The 21009-nt window shown below is 58.7% G+C and overlaps 1 protein-coding gene across 4 annotated transcripts in view; it reads right to left on the bottom strand.

Moving 5' to 3' along the window:
• Positions 1–3146: 3146 nt before the first annotated feature.
• STIM1 (stromal interaction molecule 1) overlaps positions 3147–21009 on the bottom strand; it is a 109809-nt gene continuing 91946 nt past the window's right edge. For 2 of the 4 annotated variants that reach the window (XM_063127337.1, XM_063127338.1), the window contains 6 exons: positions 12879–13089; positions 11872–12039; positions 10619–10719; positions 9536–9774; positions 5444–5828; positions 3147–3717 (listed from right to left, as the gene is read on the bottom strand). In XM_063127337.1, coding sequence (XP_062983407.1) covers positions 3207–3717; positions 5444–5828; positions 9536–9774; positions 10619–10719; positions 11872–12039; positions 12879–13089 — 1615 coding nt within the window. In that variant the 3' untranslated portion in view covers positions 3147–3206. The remainder of the gene's footprint in view (positions 3718–5443; positions 5829–9535; positions 9775–10618; positions 10720–11871; positions 12040–12878; positions 13090–21009) is intronic. The other 2 variants (XM_063127339.1, XM_063127341.1) reach the window with 2 other exon arrangements.

Below are 21009 nucleotides of genomic sequence, written 5' to 3' on the forward strand. Positions count from 1 at the left end.
AAGGCGGCACTCCATCAAGACGATGACAGGCTGCTGCTCCCGGAGTCCCACTGGTGTTTCTCAGAAGGGCCGTCTGTGTGCGCGTGGATAGGTCCTGGATTCAGACTGGACGGTGCTGGCCGAGTTCCCTCCTGCGCCGCCTTGGCGATGAGGGCAGGGCCATCTGTAGCTTGAGCCGTCGTCCTGCCCTACTGAACGTGAGCGCCTGAGGACGGCTGGCCTCCTGGAGCTCCCCTGTCCTGCTTGGCCTTGTGGAAGAGCACGGAGCGAGCCCTCGCCTCTTCTGGGTCGCCCTCAGCCAACCTCTTGGGATGATGGCATCTGACCAGCCAGCGTGGCGCCAGGAGAGACGCCTTGTGGGCCCCATCACACTCGGGGAACTCCCCTGGTTTTCTTCAGCTACCTAAGGCAGCCCTTCCCTAACCTGGTACCCTTCAGAAGTGCTGGCTGGGGGATGCTGGGAGTTGTTGGCCAACACATTTGGAGGGCACTGGGTTGGGGTAGGCTGCTCCAGTGGGATCCTGTAATAGCACCAGCTCAGGATCCAGGAGTGTGATCCCTAGAAGCTGCTCGCTCACTCTGGCAGAATGCCCTCTACTCAGCTTCCTCTAGATTGTTGCCCTCCCACCACAGATCCCTTCCAGTGTTGGGCTTTCACCAGTTTAGCCAAAAAAGGATCACCATGGAATCCAGATGTGCCTTGGGACAAGCTTAGGTTTTGGAAGATGCCATCAGTGAACACTACACCTGTGGCTGTGGAAATGAAGATTTTTCATGGGGAATAAACATTCTGTGGCCAAAGCAGACAGCCTCAGGGAGTCATTTCCCTCCCCCTTTTGGGCCATGACGTGAGGGGACAGTCCTGCATTTAAAAAGTGAGGTCTTCACAATCAGAGCCGGGCCTTTGGTCCTGGCCTCCTGCCTTCCTCCCAGCCGGTGCTCTGTGGGGAGCTAAAAGCTATTGGCCAGGGGTTATCCTAGGGCACACCTGCTCAGAGGTGCCTGCCTGATACGTGGGACGGAGGGAGAGTGTGGAGAGATCAAAAGTAGGGCTCAGCTGAGTTGAAGGGGCAGGAAGAGGGTCCCACAACAGTAAGAGAGAGAGAGAGAAATGCAATAAATAAAGGTGCAGGTAGATCTCTGGCAGGCGGGAGGGCTCATTTCGGTTCCTCTCGTGCTCCACAACGCACCCTGATTAGTTGTGTTTCCAAAAAGACGCCACACGGCTCAGCTTATTAAAATAGTCTACATGCTTTATTGGATTTAAAACAGTTTTATGAAATGGCCATTAAATAAGATCAGACTCGGCAGATGCAGAACGGGGGGAGGGAGGGAGGGGGGCCTTCAGAAGCACACGGACCAAGGCCCACCGCTGGGGCTGCCGACAGGGAGACACCCCCACCCCACCCCAGGAGCCTGGCCAGCATGAGCGGTGGGACAGGGCAGCTCCACCCTTAGCCTGGCTGAAGTTGTTGGGAGTCCCAAGTCCCATGAGCCCCCACCAGTGTGCCTGACGATCAGGGATGATGGGAGTTGTCATCTGGCAGCTGGAGGGCCCCCAAGTGCCTTAGACGCACCCAAGCAAGCCTGCCTCTCTTCTCCGCGCATAAGGCCTCCCTCCCCACTTGACCTGAGACAGCGTCCCCAGATCTTCTGCCTCGCGAGCAAGAGGGCAGGGGCCCAGGCATGGAGAACGGCAGGCGCTTCGTAAGGGAGGAGCGGCAGTGGCGGCCCACGTCAACCAAAGAGGAAGCCCTTCGCTCTCCTTCATGACCTGCCTGCTGTGCCCTAGAGGGGAGGCTGGCGGCCTGCCCTGCCCTGCTCTGCCCCCACTCCAAGGCAGTCTGGCCAGAGCAACGGGGGGGGGGGGGGAAGAGGGCCAGCGGGGGTGCAGCTGGCAGGTCAGGGCCGTCACACCCTAGTTCTGAGCTGTGAAGGCAAAGCGAGCGAGAGGAAATGGAAGAAGTGGCAACCCAGAGCCACAGTGGGGGCAAGGAGGCGCAGGAGCTGCCGCTCCCCCAGCCCAGTCCCAGGAACGCTAGGGGCTGCCCCCTGGCTACTCACTGCAGCAGTCTAGCAGGGCAAACCGTTGAACTGTGGGTGGGCTGCTGCAGCTTGATCAATTCAGATATTGCAGCAGCAATTGGAGAGAGGGCAGGACCCTCCCCGGCAAGAATGCCCAGCCGAAGAGTGACAGGTAGGAGGCAGCTACAGCTGGGCCCTTGTCAGAAGCAGGCAGGGGGCCCTGACCCCCCCTTTCCAGCATCCAAAATCATCGACAGACACCTAAAAAGAGGACCCCCCCCCCAAGCTGCTTCCTCAAAAAAGGATGTTCCTTCTCCGAAAAGAGGGCCCGGGGTTTGGCTGCCCCCTTCCTTGAGTGTAGGGGCTGGCTTGGCACGCTCAAGGCCTCCGCAAGGCTACAGCTGGGCCTGGAAGGTTACCCTTTGTCCAGGATACGCCGTGAAACGGGGGGGGGGGGGGCGGCGGCGGAGAGAGACCACGTTCTCCATCGCTGTCGCACCGGGCCAGGCCAGGCCAGGCCTCGCTGCTGAACAGGGAGCCCAGCACCCCTCTTGCCTTCCCGCTCCCTCGAGGAGGACACCTAGAAGGCCCGGCCTCGGAGCCACAGGCAGGCGCGCTTAGGCCCCCGCCGCCACCCCCGCGAGGGGCCCCGAGCAGCCCTGTTCGCGTGAAGGGACTGCAGGGCCCCTCTCGGCCTGATTGCAGCGGGGCGGGGCGGGGCAGCCCCTTCGTTGGAACCATTCGCCCGTTCCAGGGCCCTGGACTTCTCCGTGCAATTAATTCCCAGGTGGGAAGGGAGGCGGGGCCATGCGGGGAGGGGGCCGCCCGCCCGCCGCCCGCGCCTCATCGTGGCTCCCGTGCCGAGGAGCAGCAGTGGCGAGCAGCAGAGCGAGGGACCGGTCCGGCGCAGTCCCCCGGCCGGGCAGCGCGGAAGCCATGCGCAGCGGAAGCGAGGGGCGGCCAGGCCGAGGTCACGAAATAAATAGTCTGCGGCAGAGCCCCCCCCTCCCCGGCCACAGCAGCCGGGGGCTGGGAGAGGGGGAGGCCGGCGCTCGCCCCTCTCCCCGAGGCGCCCCGGGCGGGAGGGGGCGCGCCTCCGCCCCTCCCCGGCTCCATCCCCGGTGGGCGGAGGGGGGGCCGGGTCTCGTCCCAGCGCGCGCGCCCCGGCCTCCCGGCCCCTTCTACTTCTTGGGCTTCTTGAAGATCTTGAGCGGGAACTTCTTCTTGCCCGGGCCGGCGTCGGTCTCCTCGCCGGTGGAGCCGCTGTCGTCCTCGCCGCCCGCCGCGTTCTTCTTGGCGGCCAGGTGCGGGATGCGGCTGTTGCTCTTGCCCCCGTTGTGCGCGCGCGACTCGGAGGTGGGCGACGGCGTGTCGGGCTCGGTGGAGCTGGGGCTGTGCGACCGCGACGAGTCGGAGGGGGCGGCCCGGGCCCCCGCCGGGCTGATCTCGCCCAGGCTGGGCGCCTTCTCCAGCCCGTGGTTCAGCAGCAGCGCCTTCTTCATCAGGATGGGGCTCTCGGGCACCGCCGGCGGCTCCGCGTGCCACGAGCAGCTGCCGGGCGGCGCCTCTTCCGCGGCCCGGCTCGGCCGGGAGGGCGGCGGCGGCGGCGGCTTGGAGGGCGCCGAGCTGCAGAAGCGCTGAGAGTCGCTCATGTGCGGGATGGAGGAGTCCGATTCGGAGCGGGACAAGTCTCTGCGGGCGGAGGACAGAAGCGGGGTCAGTCGTCAGCCCTGCTGCGCGCACACAGGTCTCTCCTCTCCCGCACACACACATGCAGGGGCTGAGCCGGCTGGAGAAGCAAGACCCCTCTGCACAGGCCCAGCAGACGCCTCCCCCCACCCCGAGGCCCCCCAACCTTGTGGCTCTGCAGCCGTCCTCGCCCACATCCTCCCCTGACAAGGTCCCCATGTTTCTTCTGCTGGGGCAGCTGGGCAGGGCAGGGCTCACTCAGCCCCTCGGCTCGTGGGCTGGACTGCACCCTCCCCCGCCCCACATCCAGCCTTCAGCTCCATTGAACGCACTCGCTCAACCGAAGTGCCACATTCATCACCTCCCCTGGGGGGGGGGGGCGGCGGCGGCAGAGGAGCCACGGCTCCGCTTCGGCCTGCTCCTGAGGCACCAGCTTGAGTGCCCCCTGTCTCTCGCTCCGTCCGGCGATCCGGATTTCCACCCCACCCGCCCAATGACAGTGATGCCCAGCAAGAGGCCAAGTTGTATATTGACCGTGGGGCTATGAAGGGTTGCCACCTGCCCCCTGGAGCAAAAAGACTTCCAGAGGAGAGCCGTGAGCCTCCGGAGCAAAAAGGAAGCCACATGACAACCACCTCCCGCCCACCCCGATGCAGTCATGCCTGGATAGGCTGCCCCACTGGCCGGCCAAAGGATGGGGCTCCGTCACACGCTGGGGAATCGAGTCCTTCAGCAAACGGCTTGGGTTCCTGCAAGTGCTGTTGGACTGGTGCTAGACCCGAGTCCTGGGTGCTCTGGGCCATCTGAACGGAGCCTCCAGGGATGGCTGCACCGGTTCCTCGGAGGGGGAGGCCCTGCAGCCACCGAGCTCCCTCCTCTACTTTTGCCATTCCAAAGTGGGGCACCAGCAGGCAAGGCTTCCAAGGGAGCCCAGAGATGCCCCTGGGTGGGGGCAGGGCGGGGAGGACAGCATAGGCTGAAGAACAGCACAAGTCCCCTACACTTATGCTTGAATTATGGGGGGGAGGGGGGCAGGGGGAGGGACCCCTTAATGAAATGAAATTCTAGACCCAGCCCCTGATTTTGACCCAATCATGTCTCCCACGTTGCTTTCTGGTGCAGAATTTTGGAGGGCCAGGACCTCCCTCTCCATAATTCATGCATCAGGCTACATCAGCCAGGCCGGGGGGTGGGAGTGGGGAGCACCCACCAGAGAGAAGGGAGCCCTGCCTGCCCCACGCGCTCCTCGTTCTGCTCAGCCACGGCCACGTGGGGCAGCATCAGGCAACACGTTAGTCCTTCTCCTAAGCATGGTAAAAGTTTCCCAACCCAAAGGGGGTTGGTAGGGGCACACACCATGCCACGCCACGCCACACCATGCCCCTTCTGCATATATAAACAGTGCCAGGCGGATTCACGAGCACAACCCGCAGAGCCCACACAGCGGGGCTTTTGCAAACTGGCCAGGGCAGCCAGGGGGAGGTTAGTTGCATTAGCAAGTCCGAGGGTGGCGGCTGTGTTCAGACCCACGAGGAAGTCCGCTCCGTTTCCTCCACCCCGCACAGAAAAACACGCCCACGCGTGTGAACGGGCCCCAAGAGGGCAGCCAACCAGAGCCATGCTTCTGCTGGGGGTCAGGACGGAGGGGTTAGCCGTGCTGGCCGGCCAGGGCCCCGAGGGGAGGCCGAGCGCCAAGCACCACTCCGAGGGGAAGCGGACGGCACGATACCCATAGCTCTCGGCGTGACAGCGCGTCCCGGAGGTGACGTCGGGCGGGGGCAGGTTGGGCAGGGCGTCCATCTGGAGGATGTACGAGGAGGTGGTGTGGTGGTAAAGGATGGGCAGAGCGTGGCAAGCAGGCGCCGGCGTGCCCGGGTGCCCGGCGGCGGAGGGAGGAGAGGCGCCGGCCGTGGCGCCGTGGACATCGGAGCTGAAGGACTGGCTGCTGGTGAGGCTGGGCATCCGGCGCAGGGCCACCCTGCCCGGCAGGTAGTGGACCAGGGGCCCCGGCTCGCCCTGGCCGGCTGCCTGGTGACTCTCTACCAACCTCTGCGATCCCAAGGAATGCTGGGGGTCCACGAGGCGCTGGCGAACGCTGCTCGGCAAGGAGGGCGCTAAACCGGAGAGAGGAAAAGAAGGAGGGCCGTCAGCGGGCGGAGCTCCAGGCAACTCCCTGGGCAAGCGCCTCTCGCTGTGGCAGGGAACGCCGCCGCCCGAAGCAGCCCCCCAACCCCGCTGAAGGGCACCCTTCATCGGCCGCCACCGCTTCCGGCGTCCTGCCCTCAAGGGCTAAGGGGAGGAGGCTGGTCTCCCTTCTTCTCTCTGGGAAGCCTCGAAGCCTCCTTCTCCCCCACTGCCAAGAATTCCCCTGCCCCGTCCTCTGGGCTTCAGCCTGAATTCTTCGAAAAAGCAGCCCAACGATGAGGAGCAAGCCCCTCGTCCCCCCCCCCCTCCGGTCCCCGAGAGAGAGAGTGCGCTCCTGCCTGGGAGCTCAGGCCGGGCCCTTCTGGAACGCCGGTCCGCTTCACCGCATCCAGGGGTGGGAACCTTGCAGGGCTCCCCCACCCCCCACAAGGGCGCTTCCTAGACAACATCCGCGATTCCAGTGGAGCCAGAGCAGGCTGCTGCCCGGGCTGAGAAGGGCATGCGAGGGAGGCGGCCGTGTCCGAGGGGTTAATGGGCGCATGGGAAGAGAAGGCAATGAGCAGGCGGGGAGAGCCGTGCTGGGAGCAGAAGAACCAGGGACCGGCTGCTGCGGGAGGCCCAGCCCAAAGCTACCAGGCAGAGGCGGCCACGGGGAACTCTGCTCAGGTGTCCTCTTTTCTTCTGGGAAAGGAAGTGGTGCCAGGGGGCTGGCAGGAGGCAGCATGGAGCCACCGTGGGCACGGAAGGGCTTCCTGGGCTTTTCCACGCCAGCTCTTTCCCCGCTCAGAATCACTCACCCCATCCAAACTGCTTTTCTCCGGGGAGGGGGGGGGGGTCCTGCGTCCCCCCCCCCAAAAAGGCTCAAGGAGCATGGAAAAGCAGCCAGACGGGATCAGCTCTGCTCTGCTTCCCCGTGGTGCACCTACTCACTGGACAGCTCCTCCCACTGCTTGCGCAGACCCCCAGATGTCAGCCACGAGGGCTCCACGCTCCCTACTCTACCAAGACAAAACAGGGCAGCACGGTTGGACTGGCTGAAGAGACCACATCACGCCAGTCCAGGTCCGGGCCCGATTCAAAGTCCTGGTATTAACATTTAAAGCCTTAAAGGGCTTGGGGCCAGGCTATCTGAAGGAACGCCTCCTCCCGTATGTACCTGCCTGGACCCTAAGGTCAGCCTCAGGGGTCCTCCGTGAGCCCCTGCCAAAGGAAGTGAGGCAGGTGGCTACCAGGTGGAAGGCCTTCTCCGCTGTGGCACCCCGGCTGTGGAATGAGCTCCCTAAGGAGGTTCGCTTGACATCTACATTATATGCCTTTAGATGCCAGGTGAAGAACTTTTTATTCTCCCAGCATTTTAACAGTCTATAAATTAATTTGAACTTGCTGTTTTAAATTTATATTTTAAATTTGTACTTTTGCATTGCTGCCGTTTTTATCTTAGTTGTGCTTTTATATCGTATTTTATATTATGGTTTTATACTGTTGTTTTATACTTGAATTGTCTTAATTTTGTAAACCGCCCAGAGAGCTCTGGCTATTGGGCGGTACAGTGCAATAAATAAATAAATAAATAAATAAATACATAAATAAGACGGGGGCTGGCAGGGGTGCAGCTGCGAAGACAGGCCTTGGGGGCTTCCCCTGCAGGTGGCAGGCGCGCACCGGCCTTCTGGCGGAGGCAGGAAAAGGGCCCCAGCGGAGACGGAGACGCGGCTCGGTGGAGAAGGTTCATTCAATGCACTGCTATTTATAGTCCATTCCACCAGCAAAGCTTGTAGCGGCCAGGAAAGGAAAGGGGGGAGCAGAGAGGGACCCTCCTCTACGCCACCCCTCTCCAAAATCAGGGACTTTGGTAATCCACGTGGCGGCAGGTGTGTGAGAAGCCCACGTGGGAAGCAGCTTCTAGCAAGGTAATCCAGCAACCGGGTGTCCCGCTCAGGTCTTTCCTGGGTGAAAGGGGCATGTTTTTAGCCCACACAGGCGGAGCAGAAAGGCTGAAAACATGTGAACCGTCACTGCGAAAAAGCTTAGTGTATTTGGGGGGGGGGCGGCAGATGGGGGGACACCGTAAGGGAGAAGCGAGTGCAGGAATAGGGTTTCGCCTCTTGGGATAACTTTAAGTCACCTTCAGCCTTCCTCTCCCTGCTCTTACAGACCTTTCCCACTCCCTAAATCCTTCTTGTCCTGGTTCCTAGCTCAAAAAAAAAGAAAAAAGCATGGAATGTAAGTTCTCCAGGCCCTGCTCCCACCCCCTCGGGCCCCTGCTCTGCTTTCAACCTTCGCTTGGCATAGAAAACAGAGCTGCCACGTGACGGTTCTTCAATCCCAGCAGCCCCCCCCCCCCCCCGAAGGGTGTTAGTAGAGAGGTCAACGTTTTGCCAGCGAGGAGGGGGAGAAAGAAGGAGGATGGGGGGTGAGAATTAGCTTCTTGCGCTGAAAAGGGCGGCTGGGGGAGGGGCCGTGGGGGCGCTTGGCCTCATCGGCCCGCTTCGTGTTTTAGTCTGGTAGGTGAGAGAGAATCCAAGATAATAATCCTCAAACCGGGGTATTTCCAGAAGGACTGATCCTCCGAGCAGAGGGATGAGCGGTCACTGAACCCGTGCCCCATGAGCAAGGCGGCGTCTGGCGTTAGCCAATCGATTGGAGGGAGAGAGAAAGGGGTCATTGGCAGGGAGAAACATCACCTCGCATCAGCATCCCTAACGGGCGAGGCCTCGGCCACCCGGACGCTGCCTGGCGCAACCTGCCCCCGGCTTCCGTCCTGCCCCTTCCCGGAGTGCGCCAGAAGCCCAGAGCCGGTCCTGTGAAATGCCAGCCCCACTCCTGACTTCTAAGGCCCTGCCCCTGGGCGGCTTCTCCTTTCTCTGCCATGGGGCGACCTCCAGGGAAAGGCAGGCTGGCTCTCCAGGGCCTCCAAGGCAGATGAGCAGGGGCCTCTCCCGCCTATCACACGCCTGGGCTCACGGAAGCCCCTTCAGCAAAGTTCTGCTGGCATTGGGAAACGCGGAGCAGATTAAAACAAGGCGCTCCTCCTATCCCAGGGCCTTTACAACAAAGACGGATTCTCACGCTCAGGGGCCTCATTGCTACAAAAGAGAGAGAGAGAGAGAGGTGCAGGACCACCAGTCTAAATTCGGAGGCACAATCCCTTGATCAGGTGCTTGTTGAGTACGGTAGAAAAGCACTCTGTCCAAGCGTAGAGGCACAGTGTCCCAGGACGGAGCCCTCGCAAGACGCCACTCGAGTTCTGCTGGGCTCAAGTTCCTTTCACTGGAAAACAGCGCCTGCACGAGAGGAGCAGCCCTTCCGTAGCCTGAGCCGACCTGTTTAATGGCAGGCCAGGGACCCGGCCTCTGGGGCTCTTGTGGAAAAGGAGGGGGCATCTGGATCTTACACCGGCCGCCCCTGCCTGGACATTGCCCCGTTACAGGTGGCATGCCACAGCCTCCCACGTGACCGGCACAGCTCTTTCTTGCTGTGATGGGGGAGCACCCCCACCCCAGGAAGGGCGGGGGGGGGGGGAGGCCAGGCCTTCCTGACGGGTTCGTCTTGGCAGGCAAGAAGCAGAGGCCCGTCCGGCCACCCCCAGCCAGCCTGCCAACTTCCGCTCCCCTTCCTATCCCGAGCTCCCCTTCGGGGTGCCTCCCTGGCCCAGACGCCGCCCGGAGAGACTTACACTGCATGGACATGGGAGAGACGATCTCCTCGTCCAGGTCATCCACATCGTCGGTCATGATGAAGTGAGAGGGGTTGGGCCGCGCGGAGGCCCCGATCCAGGTGGGGTCGATGTTGAGGGCCGTCACCAGCGTGTGGAGGCCTGGATTGTTGACGATCTGGAAGCCACACAGCACCTCGATCTGCTGCCAGCGATGAAGCCGCTCTCGCAAGGCTGCCGTCACCTCACTCAGAGCTTGCCTGGACAGCGGCGGGGTGGGGGGGAGGGGTGGGGAGAAAGACAGAGAGGAAAGTGAAGGTGGGCTATCCCAACTGAGAAGAGCCGAGACCTCAGTGGGGGAGAGCGCTGCTTTGCAGGCAGAAGGGCCGTTCCCCGTGAAAAGGACGACGAGGCCGCAGCCTGTGATGGCGAAGGCCTTTCTCTTCCGGTGGAGGCCCTGGAGTGCCGCCACAGGGCTAGAAGGGCAGCTAGGCTGAGCGGCCGGAAGGGCACCTCCCTCCGTGTCGCCATGGTCCAACCTTCTGCTGCCTCCCCGCCTGGAGACTTCTGGGGAGGGTTTTCCCTGAATACCACTGTGAGGCCTCAAGGGACTCCTCCTGGGAGTCAATTGTATCATCCCCGGGCACAAGACGTGGAAGGCGGACTCACCAGCAGAATCCGCTGAAGTTGGTACCACCTCACGTACCAGCTCTCCCCCACCCTCACGCCACCATAGCGCCTACACAGTTCAACTGGGGTTGTGCAGGAGCACATCCCAACGCATCACGGCTCAGATCTGTCTGCAGCCCTTCACGGTGCCCCAAATCCACGGTCTCCTGGGAGGGCTGCCTTGGAAGGGAGATGGGTGGGAGGCCCCGTCGGCAGTCCAAGAGCAACCGGACGGCTCTGCCCTCCCCTCTCCCCCTCCACAAAAGCCCCCCCCCCCCGTTTCAGCAGGTGCTCTGGGACAGAACCCGGCGCCTGCGCAACGGGACGTTTCCACTTGCAAAACGGACGCCTTGAGAGCCCCGTTTCAAACCTGCACAGAAGCTTCCGAGGAGGAGCCCAGGGTGGGAGGGAGGGGAGGGAATGGTGCAGACTTACTTGGCAGTTAAAATTTTATGATCCACATCATCAAGGGATGAGCTGTGGGCGACATGGAATGTTCCAAACAGGGTGTTGCGCTTCTTCTTTATTTTTTCAGCCTGAAAAAGACGATGCGCAGAGAAACATCAACTAGAAGTTCTTGCTGTCCCGGAGGGGCTTCAAATCACCAAGCGGCAGCCCCCCAGGGTGAGGCTAGAAAGTGGGGCTGCCCCTGCTGCCGCATTCGGGCCACGGGCCCCTCCCCCAGGAGCACTGAAACGGAATCCTGGATCTCCCAAAGCGAAGCACCGAGAGCGGCATCAGTCACCGCCACGCGTGTCACGCAGATACATTCTGATTCCGTGGTTTATGTCCCAGGTGTGGAGGAGAGGAAGGGCCAGGCTGGAGGAGCAGCCCTCCTTCAAGCCCTCGGCCGGGCTGCCCACCCAGTTCCAGCCTCCAGCTCCACTGAACACTGTTCAGAGAGCCTCTTCTGAGTGATATGGACGTGGAGAGGACTTCATCAGACATCAAGTCCAGGATTAACTTTAAAAGATTTGCAGAGCAATCTTAGACATGTCTGTTCGGAAGTTTCTGTACTCTTACTTGGGGCTTAGTCCCAGGTAAGTGAGAAGAGGATTGCGGCCTTCATCTAGGGCTGGGATCCAGGATCTGCCAAACGCGTCGCCTCCCCCTGTAACCCGAGACAAGCCGCCGGGTGGCTTTGGGCCTCCACTACCCTGCCTCACGTGCTCTCCTGCCGGTATGCCTTTGCACCGAGAGACGGGACCAAGTCGCAACGGGACACGTCCTCACCGGCTGCTTGACAGATCCTGCCACATTCACAGCTCCTTCACATGGCCCCTGCTACTTGCCGCGGGTCACCGGCTCCACCTCCGCCCCTCCGTGCCTTCGAATGCAGTTCCTAAGACCCGTGGGCAGGGACTCTGCCCCTTCTGCGCTTTGTACAGCACCTGACACAACCCACTATCCCGTCGCTACACAAAGGCAGGATTCCTGGCATCGGTAGTGAGCGCAACGAGGATTCTCTCTGCCAAATATTGGAGGTGAGAAGGCGTGCCCACCGTAGGAGAACGGGGCATTGCTGCTCTAGCTAAACAAATAGGGATAAGGGAAGAACTGGAGACCTTTTGTAAGTTATGGGGAAAGTACAAGCATCAGTCCATGTATATGATTATCAGTGGAACATTTAAATTTTTTGAGAGAGAGGGGGTCCCCCAGGCCAAGAGCGCCCCGGCCCCGGCACTCACCCCCTCCTTGGCCAAGAGCAGCTGCTTCTCCGCATTCTGCTTCTTGATGTTGTAGTACTGCACCTCCACCTCGTGGGTGAGCTGCAGCCACTTCTGCAGGGCGTCTGGGGCTGCCCAGCTGCTGTGCGATTCCAGCTCCTTCTCGGCATTCTTGAGCGCCATGCGAACCTGCAGGGAGGGGAACGGGAACACCGCCCACGGCAGCAGGTCAGAAAGCAGGCAGCCGGTCCCTGGCACGTCCTCCTTGGTGGGAGGGCACGTCGGAATGCGGCGAGGGGCATCCGGCACGGTCCCCGGCAGCAGGAGCCCAGGCAGGCAGCCGTCCCTGTCCCCGTGGGGTAGTGACCACAGCTCCCTACGCTCCGGAGGCATGTCTGCCGACTGCCAAGGCAATGGAGCGCCGTGCCCTGCCCCAGGCGTGTCCGGAAGGATCACGTCCTCCTGAACGGGTTCCCGCTTAATTTCCTTCTCATCAAGGGGGTGGGGGTGGAATAGAGACGCTGCAGCTCGTGACCAGGGGGAGCCTGACAAAAGGGCTCCTGAGACGGAGCAGCCCAAGTTGCCCTGCTGCTCAAGTGGAGGGCTTTGCCGCTCCCTGACAGGGAGAGCCACTCTGAAACCCCACTGTCACCCTGCTGTGCCCAGCCGAGAGCTGAAGGGCTGCACTTCACTTCTAGCCCTCCTGAACCACGGAGATGGGGCTAGAAAGGTCATTTGTGCCTGCCTTGCTGCCCAGGGTCAAAAGGTTGTGTAATGCTCCAAGGGAATCATGCTAGGATCTCCTGAGATTTCAGCGTACGTTCCGCAGTCTCATCGTATGTGAATACGCGTTTTATGTCATTTTAAAATTGTAAGTAGTGCAGAGGGTGGAAGCCAGAACTTCTCTTTTTCTTTTGACTTCTCGATATAGAGTGGCCGAGGGACCAGGTTCAAAACGGCAGCAGGTCAGGCAAAAACCTCAGGAGCCCCACAAGAGTTCAAGCCCGCAGCAGGACCTGTCCACCTACCCGGCATGAGGGCTGCTCCCGGCCAGGGCGTACCTGCTCCAGCTCCTGCTCAGCATATTTCTGCCTGCTGAGCTCGTTCTCAGTCCCTTCCCGCAGCTCCCGGAGCCGGTGAGCTTCCTGCTTGGCGATGCTGATCTCATCCTGCAGCCTCTTCTCCAGGGAGACCTTCTCCACCTCTACAGTGCGGTGCTCCTCCTGGGCTTTCTGTAGCCTGAGAGAGAGAGAGAGAGAGAGAAGAGGAGAGATCGTGTGACAGGTGCTTCACAAAACATGGGAAAGATGCAGTCACCGCCCGGAAGGCTTTCAGGCCAGAGCAGAAGGAGGGACCAGCAGCGGAAGTGTAGATTAGGTGTTTGGCTGAAGAAGCAGGTCCTGGAGCTGAGACAGAAGGCCTGGGGAAAAGGAGAAGAAGACAGGAGGAGGAGGAGGAGGAGGAAGCTCCTCCAGATACTCAGAGGAGCAGGGGAGGAAGGGAGCACAGAGTCAGGGTTGTGGGAAAGGGGAGGAGATGACACAGGGAGGCTGAGGGCAGGTAAGGATGACAAAGAGACAAAGGGCAAGGAGTAATGCAGAGCCAGCTCTTTCTTGCTGATGACTATCAGGTCTAGGACAGCTGACCCAATGACCTCGGGAGGTTGTGGGCTCTCCCACACTAGAGGCCTTCAAGAGGCAGCTGGACCGCCATCTGTCAGGGCTGCTTTAAGGCGGACTCCTGCTCTGAGCAGGGGGTTGGACTTGATGGCCTTAGAGGCCCCTCCCAACTCTACCATTCTATGATCCCCCTCATCTCTTCTTCCACCTTTTGGAAGATGAGCACCTGACTAACACACCTCAGTCCAGTTGATCTCAAAACATACCTCTGTACTACTCCTGTGCGCCCCGCAAGATGCTGCCCAAAGCTCTCCCCTGCCCCAGCTATGGGACATCCTAGACCTAGATAGAGAGGAGATGCAGACATCTGCTCCAAAAATGTCCAGACCGACCCCTAATCACCATACCGAAGATCTTTCTGTTCGTGTTTGGGCAAGGTTCCAGAAGGAGGGAGGGCCCATCAAGAACACCCCCCTCTGCGCGCATGCAATGCTGTTGTCGTTGCGCAACCTGGCAACCTGGCTAAGAGAGTGCCCCTCCTTCCTGCTACTTCACCACTCACTACTAAAGCAGCTCAACTAGCAGTTTATCAATGAAGGCAACAAGCCCAGCTCCAGCCTTTGCAAAAAAACGAACACTTGGAAGCCTGGTGTGGAAATTCTATGCGTAGCACGAAGAGAGGGAAACCCTCCTCCCTCTCTCCTAAGAGCAGGACTTGGTGCCAACCCATGAAATAAATGGGCAGGAGATTCAAGACAGACAGAAGAGGGCCCTTCCTCACAACACACAAGTAATTTCTGAAATTCACAGCCACAAGATGTGGTGCTGGCCACGGATTTAGCTGGTTTGAGAAGAGGATTAGGAAAGTGGATGGAGAACAGGTCTATCTATCAATTAAATTCAGGCAGGTCTAAATAGAACCTCCACGGTCAATGCAGGAAACAGGGTGCTGGACTACACGGACCACGTGGCATCGCACTTCCCGGTGACCCACTGGTTTTGAGTGAGGGATCGCGGGGGAACCTTCCCTTGGGCCGGCCCACCACTAGAGCGAATGTGGCAAGACGCATCAGGTTGAGCCGCTCACTTTCCCCCGGCTCCACACACAGACTTTTCCCTGTGGTGCAGACTCGAGGGAAGGCGGCCTGTGGCTGCGCGCCTGGTATTTGATTAACAGAAAACAATGCGCCGTTGGGGCCAGGACGTCCCGTGAGAGAGCCGCCTGGTCGCCTCCTGCAGCCGCTGCAGGTCAGGCCGAGTTCTGGGACACGGCCTGCCTGCTCTGCGCACCGCGCGCTCTGCAGCTCTGCCAGTCCGTTTCCTTTTCAGGCTATGTTTTAGTTTTAGGGTAAGTTTAGCTCCGTTCGGTTAAGTGCTTTGTTATGAGAATCAAAAAGCAACGTGGAGGACGAGCAGGCACAGAAAGCAACAAGTGGAAATGTTATGCGACCCAGGGCTTCAAGGCCAGGCTGCAAGTGGGTGGCGAGGACCGGCTGCGAGGAAGGAGCTGCCCGACTCTCTCACCTCATTTCCAGGGAGTCCAGCCCCCAGACCTCTCGGCTCATAAAGGGGCCCCTCCTCTTTGGAAGGGAGCAGCCCCGCCCCTCCAAGGGGGCCCCGGAGACTCCTGTGTACTTGGCCTCCCCTCCCCATCAGGAACGCGGTGAACAGGACATTGGCTCTCGCCCCAGCACCACCCCCAGGAGTGGGGGCAGAGAGACAATGCCAGGCCTCTTTCAAGCTGACGGGCAGAATACTCCGGGGGCAGCCGTGAAAGCAGGAGGCTCTCGTCATGCCTGGTGCAGCCCTTCATACCCATCCACACTCCTGGCAAACTCAGCCTGGACCCCCATTTGCAAACCGCTTCTCTCTGGAAGACACCCAAGCCCGGGGGAGTCTCATCATGACCCACAAGCCCAGTGGCTCAGAGCTCCCTTAGTCCAAACAGAGGTCCTCTTCATGGGGCGGGGGGCGGGGGCGGGCAGGGGCCATACTCCCAGCAGCAGCTCTTGTGCTGTGCATGGAGGAGGTCCCAGACAACTCAAGTCGCAGTATCAGAGGCGGTAAGCCTGTGTGCACCAGTTGCTGGGGAACATGGGCAGGAGGGTGCTGTTGCACCATGTCCTGCTTGTGGGTCCCTGGCTGACAGCTGGTCGCCACTGTGTGAACAGAGTGCTGGACTATTTATTTTATTTATTTATTTCATTTCTATACCGCCCAATAGCCGAAGCTCTATGGACCCTTGGTCTGATCCAGCCTCAGGGCTCTTCTTAGAATCATAGAATCATAGAATAGCAGAGTTGGAAGGGGCCTACAAGGCCATCGAGTCCAACCCCCTGCTCAATGCAGGAATCCACCCTAAAGCATCCCTGACAGGTGGTTGTCCAGCTGCCTCTTGAAGGCCTCTAGTGTGGGAGAGCCCACAACCTCCCTAGGTCACTGGTTCCAGTGTGGTACTACTCTAACAGTCAGGAAGTTTTTCCTGATGTCCAGCCGGAATCTGGCTTCCTGTAACTTGAGCCTGTTATTCCATGTCCTGCACTCTGGGAGGATCGAGAAGAGATCCTGGCCCTCCTCTGTGTGACAACCTTTCAAGTATTTGAAGAGTGCTATCATGTCTCCCCTCCATCTTCTCTTCTCCAGGCTAAACAGGCCCAGTTCTTTCAGTCTCTCTTCCTAGGGCTTTGTTTCCAGACCCCTGATCAAAGGAACACGCTCCAGCTTGTTCCAGCTTATGTTCTCATGCCTCTGTTTGCTTGGGACTCTGGAAAGCTACTGCGAGTCCCAGTATACAATGCCGGCCACTATGGTCTGACACAGCACAACCAGGGAACCTCATGATTTCTCCCCAGTGGGGGGCTCGCCCACCTGCTCACTTAGACAGTGGTCCTCTTCTTCAGCTCCGCTGCCCCACTTTCCTTGGTCTTCCCCTCTGTTTACCAGTCAGGCTTGTGACATCAAACCCCTTCTCGAGAGATTTGAGTAAGTAAGCTGAACTCCACCCCCACACTCCCGTCACCACAGTGCTGTTGGGCTGATAAAACGGAGATTGGAAGGGCGTCTTGCACGTTTAGAGAGCACCAGGCATCCTTATAAAGGGGAAGAGGGTATTTTATTGTACTGATTTCTGTTGGGGGAAAGCATTCACAAACTTTCAAGTTACACAACTGGGCATCTCCTTAAAGCAACGTTTTGGTGACCTTTTAGCCCAAGGGTGGGCAGTCAGTCAAAGGAAAACTGCAAAGGCGGCCAGCTTTTCCACAATAGACGGAGAAAGGAGGCGACACTAGAGAGTCAACGTTTCGTAAAGCAGCCCTTGGGGAAGGATGCCCAAGCCAGTGAGGCTAGAGGGGATGCTGGAGTGGAAGGAAGTTTCAGGAGGCCCCCTCAAGCCACACACACACACACACACGAAACAGAACCTCAGAGGAAGGAGGGCTTTGCAGAGAGTACAAAGCCAGATTCCCAGGAGGGCCAAGGCCTGCAGTGCAGGAGGAAGAGGAGGGAGGAGTCCTCAGAGACGAAGTCGGTGCTCCACCAGATTGCTCCTTATGCAACAGACTCTCTTCCAGATAAAAGGAGGGACACGGGGGACAGTGGCGCTGCCTTCAGGCCTCCGTACAAGCATCGAGCACAGCTCTCGCTATGCAACGGCTGCACAGAACACTGCGGGGAATGTTAAAAATGTGCACTCTGGCACACGAGTTGCTCATGGACAAATAAACACATCTCGTGGGAAGAGCAAGAGAAAGGGAGCCGCACGGTCCACCGTGTCACTTAAGCAGCCCCTCAACGGATGGTGCCCAGCATAAACACGAGGCATCCCTTGGGAGGGCAAAGTCCTGTTATTTTAAAGACACAAACACACAAAAACCCGGGATGGACTCAGCTCTCAGCCATTATTTGTGTCTATTTTCAGTTTGTTTCTTAAGCTACAATTTTTTAAAAAACTATTCATGCCCAATTGCCAAAGAATGCAATCTTTCAAATTTCAGAGATAACCTCGTGCCCTCTGCCATTGGCACTCCCATCAATTCTTCGGCCTGCTAGGAGCTGCAGCTTAATGTCTCCAGGCAAAAAGGAGTCCGTGTGCTGAAGGAAAACAAGCCGCTATTGCTCAGAGGCAAGATAAGGCCGCTCTGCTGTTGACCACAGCTCTGAAGCTGTATCTCTTTCTCTTTGGGGAACCAAGAGTGATACTGGGATTGCACAATCTCACTCCCTCACAGTCCAAAAACTCAGCGCCATCCACTGAAGCGGAAAAGCAGCAGGTTTAAGCTCATCAAAAAGAAGCACCTTCATGCAGCACATAATCAACCTGCAGAACTCACCGCTACAAGAACATGCAGGAGCAACCAGTATCTCTTCTCGATCCTCCCAGAGTGCAGGACACGGAATAACGGGCTCAAGTTAAAGGAAGCCAGATTCCACCTGGACATCAGGAAAAACTTCCTGACAGTTAGAGCAGTACGACAATGGAATCAGTTACCTAGGGAGGTGGTGGGCTCTTCTCCCACCCTAGAGGCCTTCAAGAGGCAGCTGGACAACCATCTGTCAGGGATGCTTTAGGGTGGATTCCTGCATTGAGCAGGGGGTTGGACTCTATGGCCTCGTAGGCCCCTTCCGGCTCTGCTATTCTATGATTCTATGATTCTATGACTGGCCTCTCCGTAGCTTCTAGGAAAGCAGCCCTCCACATCTGCAAGCAGGACACACCCTTCACTAATAAAGCGTGGACATTGCCATGATACCCGTCTTTAAGAACTTCCTCCCTGGAGATATCTGGTGGTCACTGTCAGACAAGAGAACACTGAGAAAGATGGGCCAGTGGTCCTACCCAGTGGTATTAGTAAGGTCATTTTTGCAAGTGCCACTTCTTAGCTAGGCAGCATATGTCAGTAGTAGTAAAACAGAAACAGCTCTAGTAAAACAGCTCTAGTAAAACATGAGCCTTCCGGAGTCCAGAGGATGCTGCGTTGAGGCTTCCAAGCCCATGGCCAGTCCGTAGGGCTGAACGGGGGAGCACCGCAGTGCCACCTCTTTGCAGTTGACTTCCTGTGTCAAAAGCAGGGGTGTTCCGGGACACTTCCGGCACTCTACAGGGCCACGCAGGGTCAGCCCACGCAGCAGCAAGCACAGATTTGAATGACAGCCATGTCCTGAGGCTCACATTGCAGTGGGTCCTGGGTCACGCAGTGCAGCCACACGGCACTGCTGCCCAATCCCCTAGCATGTGGACCTTGTACAGGTACATCCCCTTTCCTTATACCCATGTTGGAGCTGATGCTCCAGAATGCTCTCCCCACGATCCTGCATGAAGGCGCAGAGGGCTACGATGCTGCTGAGCATTAACTGCAGGAGGTAGAGAGATTCTAGTCAGCTCCTGGCTAAAGGGAACTCTCCACCCACCCCCCGCCCTCCACCCCATGATGGTGAGCTGCCCGCCAACATGACCTGTGAAGCTATACCAAAGCCACCACAAAAGGATTTGTTCCTCAGAGCTGGCCGCCTCTCAGGCTCCAGGCAAAGGCAGCTCTGTTTCTTTCCTCCCCGTGTCAGGAGCACAGCAGATCATGCATCTCCAGCACCGAGAGGGCGGGGCACCCATTCCCACCCTCTTGGCAGCGCCACTGCACCTGTCTAGTAAGGCCCTGGCAAAGGTGTGCCTCCCCAACCCCTTGCCAGAAAGAGGAGCGTCACATCCGCCAGACGCTCCCTGCTCTCCACCCGTGTCAGCTATCGTGTTCCTACAGAGCGTGCCTTCAGTTTAAGAAAGCTTCAGGATGCCGAAGCTCCTCACTGGGAAAGAGAAAAGGCGCACGTTATGGAGGAGTCCAGGACTCCCTACTCCTCCCGGATTGCACTCCTTACAACCCACAGTTTGCACGGTGTCCTACAGTATGCAGCACTGTTTCCATGGCCCCTGGCCCAGAGAGAGGGCTTCTAACCTGTCAGAGTGGAGGGCTCTCCGCTCCTTCCCAGGGGGCCCGCATCCCCCAGGCATGGGCAGTTTCCTTCTCAGGAAGCTACTTCCAGGGACAGAAGCAGGAGGACCTGGCACGTCACACGTTGCTTCTTAGTTTACGGCACATGCTGGCAATCAGGTATGCGGAGCCACAGAACGGATGAACGTTGCCTACATTACCTGGCTAAATCAGCACGCCGTACTCTAAATCCAAACACTGAGCTTTTTCTGAATTTGGTGATAAGCTGCCCGATGGCTGGGAGAGAGCGAGTGGCAGAGAGAGAGAGAGAGAGTGCAGGGCGCTAAAGCGGAGGAACGCGAGTGGGGTGGAGGGAAGCAGCTCCTCGTCCTGAGCACTGCTGGCACATGTTCAGGTACAAAAAGGTTCGCAGGCGCAGGAGTGCAGGGGAGGAACAGCCCTTCTAACCAGGAGAGGAGGGAATGGGCCCTCCTCATGACTCACATTCAACCGGCTCTCTGAGCTGGGGATGAGAGGATTCAGAGCGAAACAGAACTGGTGTTGGGCGGGGTGGGGAGCGGTGACTTCATGTCTGCTTCAGAAGCCTCTCTCTCCAGGGTGCCATTTCATAAAAGCATAGAATAGCAGAGTTGGAAGGGGCCTCTAAGGCCATCAAGTCCAACCCCCTGCTCCATGCAGGAATCCACCCTAAAGCATCCCTGACAGAGGGTTGTCCAGCTGCCTCTTGAAGGCCTCCAGTGTGGGAGAGCCCACCACCTCCCTAGGTAACTGGTTCCATTGTGGTACTGCTCCAATAGAAAAGTTTTTCCTGATGTCCAGACGGAATCTGGCTTCCTTTAACTTGAGCTTGTTATTCCGTGTCCTTCACTCTGGGAGGATTGAGAAGAGATCCTGGCCCTCCTCTGTGTGACAACCTTTTAAGTATTTGAAGAGTGCTCTCATGTCTCCCCTCCAACTTCTCTTCTCCAGGCTAAACCTGCCCAGTTCTTTCAGTCTCTATTCATAGGGCTTTGTTTCCAGACCCCTGATCATCCTGGTTGCCCTCCTCTTAACATGCTCCAGCTTGTCTGTGTCCTTCTTGAATTGTGGCGCCCAGAACTTGAAATGCAAAGGGCATTTCCCATTAGTGTGGACTGAGGGGAAAAGCTCTTGTTCAGCTGGTGCTCCTGGGGTGCAAGAGAAAGGAAGCTGCCCCAAGGTCCACATGGGGCAGGGGGACCCCATTGGGCAGGCCTGTAGCAGATGAACTGAGCGGTTTTGCTCCCTCCATCCTTGGAAGGGCAGCCACTTTTCAAGGAAAGGCTTTGCCAGGCAGCAGTTCCCCCTGCCTTAAAGCGCCTGAGGATGGAGGAAGGCCCGGGAGAATTCACAGGGAGCTCACCCGATCCCCACAGGGCACTAACCAGAGGCCCACCCTTGCTGGTCTTTATACATTAAGGGGGTAAAACTCAGGAGGTCAGCACAGAGGCACCAGGTGGACAAAGGTCACAGTCAGGGCAGGCCACATCCTGCTTGCTTCGCAGGGGACCTTCTTCCCGCACTCCTTGCTCAGCTCCTGAGAGCCGAAGCAGAAGCACAAGCAGCTCTTGGGCAGA

The sequence above is a fragment of the Elgaria multicarinata genome, chromosome 5, assembly GCF_023053635.1.
Source record: "Elgaria multicarinata webbii isolate HBS135686 ecotype San Diego chromosome 5, rElgMul1.1.pri, whole genome shotgun sequence".
Taxonomy (NCBI): Eukaryota; Metazoa; Chordata; class Lepidosauria; order Squamata; family Anguidae; genus Elgaria; species Elgaria multicarinata.